The sequence below is a fragment of the Dipteris shenzhenensis genome, chromosome 26 (assembly GCF_047967505.1).
Source record: "Dipteris shenzhenensis isolate YYH24624 ecotype China chromosome 26, Dip_SZ_1.0, whole genome shotgun sequence".
Classification (NCBI taxonomy): Eukaryota; Viridiplantae; Streptophyta; class Polypodiopsida; order Gleicheniales; family Dipteridaceae; genus Dipteris; species Dipteris shenzhenensis.
The window spans coordinates 32,663,494-32,674,696 of record NC_141621.1 but is presented as its reverse complement, the minus strand read 5'-3'; the positions used below and the strand labels follow the sequence as shown (position 1 = coordinate 32,674,696).

At 45.0% G+C, this 11,203-nt stretch overlaps 1 protein-coding gene across 1 annotated transcript in view; it reads right to left on the bottom strand.

The window, feature by feature from the left end:
• Positions 1 to 224: 224 nt before the first annotated feature.
• The window catches only part of LOC147884976 (ER lumen protein-retaining receptor-like), a 36,309-nt gene continuing 25,330 nt past the window's right edge, over positions 225 to 11,203 (bottom strand). Inside the window, exons 3-6 of the mRNA XM_087397392.1 lie at positions 1,139 to 1,254; positions 916 to 989; positions 717 to 780; positions 225 to 607 (exon numbers count right to left, since the gene is read on the bottom strand). Coding sequence (XP_087253518.1) covers positions 571 to 607; positions 717 to 780; positions 916 to 989; positions 1,139 to 1,254 — 291 coding nt within the window. The 3' untranslated portion in view covers positions 225 to 570. The remainder of the gene's footprint in view (positions 608 to 716; positions 781 to 915; positions 990 to 1,138; positions 1,255 to 11,203) is intronic.

The window sequence follows — 11,203 nt, the reverse complement described above, 5'->3', positions numbered from 1 at the left end:
AATTCAAGGCAGGTGGAAGGGACAAACCAAGCCTTATATTATGCGCCCATTTGCGGACGCACTCTTTTCTCTCTTTTTTAAAACCATAACACCCTTCAAACGTTCCCTTTTTTGCAATCAGCAAATAAAGCACCACTTCAAACACAGACATTGTCCTTACAACCGGAGCTGAAGGTAGGAGCCTAGCTTTACTTGGTCGAGCACAACAAACAAGAAGCACCAGGTATTTAACCCCACCACAAGTGGAGACGCGGGAAACCTTGTGTATGTAGCATGCATTTGAGACGTATCTGTAGCTCTCCTCTACACATCAGTAAAATGTCAAGCTTTACCAATTCGTTTGATAAACATGATTGAACAAGGCCTCCTTTTACCAATAGTAAAATTGCAAGCCTTAATACCCTTTCCTCTGTTGTGGTCTGTTAAGCTCAACAATTTCTGTGTAATATAATGTGAATAGCTATTGCAGAATGCCTCATCACAGGCTTTAAGACCATTGTTCTCTGCCAAGAATGCTTGGTACAAAACTGAATCTGACTGCAAGTAAACTCCTACAACCACCAATTGAGACTACGCTGGGAGATGCAGCCTCTCATTGTTTCTCCAGCTACAAGACACATTCAAAAGGCAAGTGATGGATTAAAAGTAACAAGCACCAAAACTTGAGCCATCAAAGTCAATACCAATTACACACACTGCACCACGCTATGTTTTACCTTTTAATATAATAGTAAAAGAAATCAGCATAGAGTGCTGTTTGCACAAAGCCAGATATCCAAGCTGTCACCCAAGAAAAATGGAATCGTTAGCTTTTACAGAATTAAAAGTGTTTGCTTAAAATATTAAACCAAAAGCAAGATTTTAACCCCATTCTCCTACGCTAAACACCAAATCTAGCAATTAGAAAATTATTACTTAGCCATCGACGGTAATGAGACTCTGTCATATATCGATATATCCAGTTCAGCAAATACAGACCACGGTATGTCCTGCGAAATTATTCAAATGGTATTAAAGGTAGAAATACAGTTTTTCAACTGAAAGTATCCGAGCTACTCACAGAATACACAGGTATACCCCATCAGTTCCCTGAAGCTCTCAAGAGACATCCCATGGAAGAAATATTTCCGAAGCTTACCCAAGGAAAAATACATAATTTCCTGTAAGATTATCAATATTCCGAGTTCTTTGCAGTAAGACAAGTTGAGGAAGGATTGCAACTGCCTCCAGATACAAAGAAAATGTCCACAAAACCTGTCCAATAACAACGAAGCCGACTAAGACCATAAGTTTCATCTTTAACCATCATGAAACAAACAGGCACGCAAAGAGTCACAAATTATCAATGTACTGAAAGGTATGACTGAACTGTGTAAATCTAAAAACAATAAATGCTAGCCTACAGACAAAAAGCAGACAGCATATTGCTACAAGAAAATTGACTTTATGTGTCTCAAAGACAATACCAACCTTGAGTATGTTTCTTTCGATTCAAATTCGAAAATACTTGCATCTACAGATAGTATGAGGACTCAAAAGGCTCTATACAAAGAAGGAAATACTAAGCATCGTATAGAACCCAAGTCCTTAACAATATCCCCAAGTCAATGCATTGCCCATTCAAAATCCAAAAATCTCGACTGCTTATTGTAGAGGTTGGTTTAAGTATGCAATCAGGTCTAACCTACTATCCTGCAGCTCCATGAGAGGTGTAGGATATCTCTTTTGGCAGGTATGGCATCATCAATTGCAGCCTGAACTTTACAAAGCAAGCAAGCTTTACCAATTGTAAAGTTCAAGGTAAGGACTCAGCTCATAGAGCAAGGACATTACAGAAGGTGGTGATTGGCGAGGAGAAGCCTCCAGCCTTTACTTCCATTAGTCACAAGAAGAAGATCCTCGACTATGATAAAGAAAATGATGACAAGATGACACAAGTACTAGTTATCATCGGGATAAAGGGAACGGACAGTGTGATTCCACTTATCCGGACGGTTTCAACCATGGCGGAGGCATGGATGATCCCAAGGGACCAGTTGCGAGACCCAAAGTCTCAATTGTGTGGTCACTCTCCAATCTCATGTACTTGTGGTGTCACTATCAACCTGAATCAACTAGTATTAGCCTCATCTCTGCCTGTCTGTCCACAAAACACCTCTTATCTCTCTATTGGCAATCTCATCACACCATGTTCAACATGGTTTCAGAGCTATATTCTCCATAAATTTTGGCAATGCACCCCTCCCTGAATGGCTTACATCCTCGCCGATTCTCTCACATTATGCTTCGCGGGCTGTTGGGCACTTGCACCGCTAGTTCAAGTAGATTTCGACCTTGTTGGAGCCACCTGTACCTACTTCATCTCTGCGTGTTGCTCCTTCCTCATGACGTTGTCTTCACCAAAATCACATCACCCTCTTCTCCACAACGCTCCTCAAGTGGAGGCATGCTGTCTGCAGCGTCATCGTTCGGTTAACCTAGGTGGGATTGGACCTCAACAATCAATCGAATATAACCTGAATTACAGTTGTTGATGAGTTTACATAGGGTTTGGCAGAGGTTGTCCGGTGGACTTATTCCAGCCAGCCCCCCGTTCTCGTCAGGAATTTGAGCGCCAGCCCCTTCTCTAGCATCCGAAGGTCTATGATCAAGACGCTTGTATGCTGGGGCAACAGACACACATTGGGTGGGCACAGTGGGACAGTGGTCCCTTTAGTTCCTTTGGAGCATGGAGTCAACTTCCTTGGGAGACAAAGGCATGTGCGAGAGCTCTCTCTAGCCTGAGAGGGACAGGTACGAGGATGCTGAAGGTTAAACACCATTATCTCAGAGCCTTGGAAGGTTGGCCTGCATAGAGCCTCATCTCCCCAAGTTGGTATGGAAAATTCTCTAGGGCAAGGGTCCCTCTATGGATCCTTTTCTTGCATCTAGTCCTTGGGGCTTCCCTCCCCATACACTACAAGGTGGGGCTATGGGCTTTTCTTATCCAGAGATGGAGGAGACCCAAAGTTGGATGAGGCCATGGATTTGCTAGAGTGGTAGTGGATCAGATAGTGGGACATCTTGGTAAGGGCTGGACCATTGACCCGATACCAATCGCTTTAGGGTAAGACCTGTCTCCATCGTGGCTTTGGCTGTGGGAGAAAGAGGTAGAGTGGGATCTAAGGGAGTGGTCCTAGTGTTCTACAGCAAGGCACTCAGAGAGGATTACAGAGGTGCCCTTTTTCTCATACCCTCACGCATGACGCCCCTACAACTCGATGTGGCTGCATGTGTAACAAGCAATGGTTAATGATCGTGTAATCACAGCAAGACATTCTCTAAACCTTTAGCGAGGCGTCTTTAATATGCACCACAGAGAGGGTAGAGAGATACGCAAGTCGACAACCCATTGGGTCCCTGTACCCACTGAGTGGCCCCTCCAATCGGCTTTCATCTTGGGGAACTGAATTATAACTGAGAAACACTCTTCGCGAGAGTAAAGTATGCAACTTTGAAGAGGCGCTGTGAACACTAGGACAGACCTGCAGACGTGAGAAGCAGCTCCAACCAATGACCAAATCATCAATGCTGTCCACGCCGTCGATGTAGATCACTCCGCAAGGCTAGTGATGAGGGTAGTGCTGCTACAGGCATGTTGGGTTACTGCATGAATTAGAAAGCTAAACTGAGATGTGAATGGACTGAGAGAACTGAGAGATAGAGCTGAGCATTGAGAGATGGACTGAGGGAAAACTGAGAGAGAGTGTGCTGAACTCTAAATTGAAATTTCTTTGAAAAAAAAAAACTCTAAATTGAAATGGAACAGCTGAAAGCAAACCTCAACCTTGCTGCTGTCCAAACCTCTGCTGTGCTGCATGGAGGTGCTATATACCTAGATGAATCCAGGAACATTCCCAAACTCATCCTCCAAAAACACAACATAGTGCAGTTTCAATCTCACGATAGTCACTCATAAGATTGAAAACCATAAACTCCATCACGCATAGCAAGGACTAGCTACTATGACATCCCCACTGACGTCATAAACGCCCAATAGTGGGTGTAGACCATAGTATAAAAATATGCTCTCACACATACAAATCCACACACCCACACATACTTGAGCATCAAAGTCTTCGTACTGAGTTTCTGTCAGCACTCAGGAGGTGAAGGGGGCAAACTCAACCATGGAGAAACGAGCATCTAAATCTAGCTGATAGGGCAACGCACCATTTAAGATAGAAACAATTATCGCAATACCAGCAAGCCGCAACCTGGACGAAAACTTCACACGGTGAAATTTGCATGTCCGCTAATATGGCAAAAGTATATACCTAGATGAATCCAGGAACATTCCCAAACTCATACTCCAAAAACACAACATAGTGCAGTTTCAATCTCACGATAGTCACTCATAAGATTGAAAGGCATAAACTTCGTCACACATAGCAGGGACTAGCTACTATGACATCCCCACTGATGTCATCAGTGCCCAACAGTGGGTGTAGACCATAGTATAAAAATATGCTCTCACACATACAAATCCACACACCCACACATACTTGAGCATCCATTTATACAAAGTGTTCGTACTAAGTTTCTGTCGGCACTCCGGAGGTGAAGGGCAAACTCAGCCATGACGAAGGCTAGCACTAAGGGAGAAGGCTAATCAAAAAGTAGTCCAAATCTCTTCATTCAAGCTACAACTGCTTGTGAAGTCTAAACGATTTGATTTTTGACTCTCCCAAACGAGCATCTAAATCTAGTTGATAGGGCAACACACCATTTAAGATAGAAAGAATTATCACAATACCAGCGGGCCGCAACTTGGACGAAAACTTCACAAGGTGAAATTTGCATGTGACATTCCCTCCTCCTTAACTTGGCAGTAGATGCCTCCAAGTAATCCACCAAAATCTTGGGAAACTCATGGAAGAAACTTCTATCTAACCAACCCACCTTAAGGATTCCACGATCTCGGATCTTCATGTAAGACTCCCGAATGTGTCTTCTTAACCAACGCTTCCACTTGTGGAGAAGAATCTGCTATGTCTCAATGACTTTGGCAATCGCCAATCAGCTGGAGTAAGTAGATCCATTCTCCTTCTTTGAACGTGACATCTCTACGAGACTTATTCTCCTAGTGCGTGTATGCTTCCTCTACCTTGGCTACTCTGTTCTTCACTTACTCAGTGATCTCCGCCATCGTCTCTGTAGTCTTGTTGGCTTCAAGGGACAAAGAAATCATAAGGAGCGCTTGCAGAATGCAACTGAGTATCATGATAATACGCTTTCCAAACGTCAAACACCAGCTGGTTATAGATCTATGTTTGTCCATCTGTTTGCGGGTGAAATGCACTAGACAACTTTAACTTGGTGCCGAAATTATCAAACAAGGCTCGCCAAAAATGAGAGGTAAACTTAGTGTCTCTGTTTGTTGTAAAGGTCCGAGATAAACCACCACTGGGATACTGGTACCAGTATCGGATCAACAAACATGCTCACTCTTCTACATTTGCCGTTTCTTTCCACAGTACAAGCATGCAAAACTTATTAAAATGATCGACAATAGTTGAGCATTGCGTATTATGCATATCTGCACATGCTGGAAGTGGTCCCATGAAATGGTCCATGGCTATGTCCTAGAAGGGACCTTTGGGAATTGGCAAAGCCTTGAGTAAACATGCCACCGCCTTGTGGAAGACCTTTACATTCTAGCAAATCTGACAACTCTGAACATGGCTATAAACCTCCTTCCGCATCCTTGGCCTATAAAATAGGCGCTCTAACTTCTCCAAGATATTGTTGATACTGTGATGGCCACCTGCACGGGAGTCATTGGCATCATGAAGAAGTAGCCAAGATAAAAAATGGAAGGTGCCATCGTTGTGCGAATAGGGACCTTGAGATGATTTCATACTGCCTGTGAAGCTCCCGCACAGAGGATCTAGTAGGGACCCTCCGGATCATGGCTAGGAAGCAAAGGATTCAAGGGGACTCCCTGGTACGTCAACCGCTTCTCTTGAGCCTTTCGGTATTTTCAATTCTGAATTCCATGTTCATATCCTAGACAAGATGAGGAAGAAGCTCACGAGAATGTACCTTCATCAAGTATTGTAACAAGCAAGATGACTAGAATACTCTCACTAATTATGCACGTCATAACTACTAAGTACAGAAGCATGGAATGCTAACTAGAAAAGAGAGAGAGAGAGAGAGAGAGAGAGAGAGAGAAAGAAAGAAAGAAATTTTACTAGAGTCTTCGGAAGACCGATGCGTCTATGAGACTGAAAGAAAACTTGATACAAATCACAGTAAGGGTGGAGCTACTGAAACGAGCATCATCACCCACGCTGAATCCCAAGTCTGATCATACATAATCAAATACATCTGGATGTAACAATGAAAAGAGAAGCACTGGAGCGGAGCGGAATCCTCTGTATGTCATGTCGCCCTGGCCAGTGCATAGCCGATGATGGGCTGCTAGCGCTCGTCGAGGGGTGCTGTGCGTCTCGGTCTCCTGGATGAGGCTCGACGCAAGACCAGAGCCACTGTGACTCTCGTGGGACGTATCCCGGGTCCAAACAATGACGGGAGGTCTCCCAGAGTGATCTGTGTGTCCCCTCGATGTCTCGTGTATCGTGCTGCGATCGTCAAGTCGAGGTCTCTGTCATGTCTGCGGCTAGAGACTGGACGATCAATGTCACTCGATGGGAAGAACTATGTGATCCTGCTCCGAGAGGTGTCTGATGATGTCGCCAAGCCCCGTCGCCTGAGTAAGTGCTCTCTGTGTCGGACCTCCTCGTGAATGAAGGCCGCGAGGCATCTTTGATCTCGGTAGGGGAGGAATCTGGAAAGGAGCCTAGAGCTGTCTCTAAAGAGACATTGGTAGCGACCGCAGATCTCGTAGTACACTAGGCACCTGAAAATAAAATGCTCCTCCGACTCGACCTCCTGACAATCGCACAATATGCATAAGCGATGCTCCCTAGGAATCCCCTCTGCTCTGCCGCTCTCTATGCGGAGGCGGTGTAATGATATCCGAAACTGTCCGATGGAGATCCGTAGTGAGTGAGGCATATGAAGCTCAGTGTACCCCTGTGGTGTGATGAATCCCTCCTCCGAAATACGAAGACAATAATCTCTGTAGAAACTCAGCTTCACTGGAAGCTCCCTCGGCTCCAACCAGGTCCTAAAGGTGTGTAGCTATAGGAGATCCTCTCGAATGACCTGGTTGGTGTGTGGCCCGATCGGGATGGTGGGTAAGAGTACCGGAGGGGCATCTAAACTGTACTAAAAAGGAGGTACCCTATCGATGTGGAGCCCTAGTCTCACAAACCATCTGTGAGTCCGTGCATACCAGCATCGCTTGTCTCCCTCTGCTGCCAACTGGATGGGCTATCACAAAGCCATATTTATCCCCAAAAATAAAGAGAGAATACTTTATTTTGACTTTGGTCTAAGGTATTGACTTCGGTCAAAGCGAGGACTTTTGTCAACTAGAAAAGTCTCTCTTGTTTATCGTGTCTGCTTAGTTGTATGGTGCGACCCCCACGAGGGACTCGGATTGATCTAGAGTATTAGAATGAATGCATTGACTAACCTTTAATAGGTGCAATGTGCTTGGTGGTGTTTTATTTGTGTGCAAATTCTAGGAGACTGCAAAAATCCCACATTTTAACGGGATTGGGCATGCAAAAGTGGACGTCCAAAGTGCTAGAGGAACCACACGTTGATGGGCTTTTTTTGTGCGACTGACATCTTTTTGTACAAGTAGGAAAATGCCATGTACATCACGTATAGGAGCACTCGTGCATAGGTGGAAATAGCACTGAAAGACACTCATATAGCTACCATGGATAGGATAGGAAATGATAGTGGATAGCACAACAGTGGACTCTTTAAATTTTTTAGACAATGTTTTGTATTAAATATATGTCTAATATGTAAATGACTGCTTGTATGAAGAACCTCTTTAAATTTTTGAGACAATGTTTTGTATTAAATATATGTTAATATGTAAATGACTGCTTGTATGAAGAACCTTGATTGCATGAAATGATGATAAAGACTGTGTCGACAATGAGATGATTGGATAGCCATTAGAACTTGGATGTCGACCTTGGATCTTGCCTTGGCACATGGAATAGATGATGAATTGATTGAAGGCTATGTGTTGGGGTAAAGGCACATTGCCACCCTTTAAATGTTACGACTGCTATGACTGTCCTAAGACAGTCATAGGGTGAATATCTAATCCTAATAAAACCTTTGAGTTTGTGGTGTGGCTCAATACATTCTTACACACCCACACTCCCTAGTGTCGACTGTCTCCTACCGTTCCACTCCCCCTTTCCCTCACAAGTGGTATCAGAGCCTACCTCCTCCCTCTCTCACTCCGGTCTACCCCTCCCTCTCCCCTCGGGCCTCGTGCCCTCTGTCAGCAGGCAGCATGCGGTTCTTCAAGGGCAGCAGCGAGCTCTTCAGCTCGCCTATCGCCAGCTCCAAGGCGAGCGCAGCCAGCGCGCGCAGCGCGCAGCATCGGCCGCGCGCAGCCGGGCTGCACAGGCAGCTGGTCGCGGTCGCGACCAACCGCGACAGGCAGCCGGCCGTGCAGCTGTTAGCTGCCGGGTCGTGTGACCAGCAGCAGCCGGCTGCACACAGGCAGCCGACCTCCATCAGCGGGCTATGAACAACCGTGCACAAACCGGCCACGCACAGATCTCCTGTTCAGCAGTGTCCTCGAGATGCGTGCACGTACAGGTACAACCGTACCGGCTGTACCCTCAGCCAAGGTTCGAGTGTATTTTTTTTTTTGAGAATTTCGACTTTTTTTTTTTTTTGGATCCGTGCCCTCGCAGGTACAGAAGGTACAGCTGCACAGGCACAAACAGACTTTGTTTGGGGAAGAAGGAAAAAGTGAGAGCACTCTGCTCTTTTGCGTGGTACTTGCAAGTACACGCAGGTACACAAGTACAACGAGTTTTTTTTTCTTGATGCATTCCCGAAATTTTTTCAGTTTTAAAACTGTGTTTGAGGTACAGCAAGTACACTCGTGTCCCTCGTGCTTGAGGTGACTAGTGCCATAGTGTGTGGTGGTTGCATAGTTATTTTTCGGGAAGGTCAAATGCCTTGATTTGCAGAGGGCTTTTATGCTTACACTGAGTGAAAATCTCAATTTTCGGGTGACTATTACAAAGGGCTTTTACCTGGAAGTGTATGCAGTGTATGCTTTGGGACAGTGTGGAGCCAGGGTGCCCACATTGGTCTCGTTTTCCGCAGTGTATCAGTGACATTTCTTTGCAGGTCACAATTTGTGTACGGCACTTAGAAAATCTCAGTTGAGCCACGCTTGGCCAGGGCGCATTGAGTTTACTCAGTCCCTAACTGTCCATCGTTGACAGTGCTCAAAAGATTTTCTTTTCGGTGTATGTACGTTGGGATCTGTGTTGTTACTGTGCACACAGGCAGTTTATGCATTACATTGTCAGGTGAAAGTGCCAGGAGAGCGCTGAATTTTGTATGCTACCTCATTGTTGAGGGTGTTTATCACTTGGTACAGGTATTGATCAAGGGGCTTTTGCCCAGATTGTGCTTGAAAGCACTTTGGTCACTGTGTAGAGACTTCAGATGCCTTTTATCCCCTTGACATAAGGGTGATTTGTTGGGATTTGTCCAGTGCTTTGTTGCAGGTTTGTGACAGGCTGAGGTGTTTGGAGCATTTTTCAGTGGTCAGTATAGTGTATGCCAGGTGGTTGATGCATGTTTAATCAGTGCAATACCTCATCTGAGGTGGGAGAAGTGATCAGGACATCAGTGTTTTGTGTTTCATCAGATGATGATGCACTTGTAAAGCACTTGTGGAACAGCTGCAGCATTCTGTAGTTACTGTTTTATGCCTATTTGAGCACGGTACAAAGTGTCAGAAGGTACAGTGACTGGAGGGAAAATTTTCTGTTTTGCTGCAGGTTTTTTTTTTTTTTGACAGTAAAAAAAAACAGCACTATTGTGAGTGCTCCTGGCTCTTGATAGAGCAGGTTTTCTGAAAAATCAGAATTTTATTTAGTCTTTTTTTTTTTTTGACTTACAGGGAGTCAGGTAGTTTCCTTGTCTGATATGGCATCAGGGGGAAGTGAATCCTCAATGCTGAACATAAAGAAATTGGAAGGGGCACACAATTATGCATTATGGGCAGAGCAGTGTTTGAATGTACTTCTGCTAAAGAAGATTTCTAAGCCCATAAGGTTGAAGGGTGTCCAGCCATCCGGAATGGTAGATGAGGAGTGGGAGGAGCTTGATTTGTCCGCAAGGGCGTCAATCATGCTCACTCTCACTGATTCATTGGTTTTCAATGTTCAGGCAGAAAAGACCTCTTATGGCCTATGGCAGAGGCTAGAAGAGTTGTATGCCCAAAAGAGTTCAGCCAGTAAGGTTTATTGGTTGAAGAAGCTTGCCGACCTTCGCATGAAGGAAGGTACAGCTATGACCTCACACTTGAGTGAGTTCAATGCCATCTTTACACAGCTTATCGCACAGGGATTGAACCTTGATGAGGAGTTCAAGGCTACTTTCTTGTTGTGTACACTCCCTGAGAGTTGGGACACTTTCAAGACCACCCTGTCAAATTCAAATGTCACTCTTATGCATGCTGATGTGGAGAGCTCTCTCCTTATGGAGGAGATGAGCAGGAAGAACGATATGGGCAGCAAGTCTTCCAATGCTTTGCAGGTGCAGGAAAGAGGTAGGACTCAGCAGAAGGGGAGATCTGCTGGCAAGTCCAAATCCCGCAGTCAGTCCCGTGGCAAAAAGGATATTGAATGCTTTTACTGTGGCAAGAACGGACACGTGAAGTCTAAGTGCTTCAAGTTTATACGGGATCAGAAAGCCAAGAAGGCTGAGACAAAGGATGTAGGCAGTGGAAGCAAAGGCAAAGGCAAGGCCAAGGCAGATGACTTGGATGCAGTCAATGTTGCAGCAAAGGACAGTGATGGAGATAGACATGATGTTTTATGCTCTTCTGCTGTGATTGCACATACCTTGGTTGTTGATGGCCATGACATGCACACCTGGCTCTTGGATTCAGGTGCTTCTTTTCATGTTACACCTCATAGGGAGTGGTTTACTTCCTATACAGGTACTCATGGAGTTGTTCATCTTGGGAACAACTATGCATGTCAGATTGCAGGGATTGGCAGTATACAGATAGTATTCCCTGACGGAC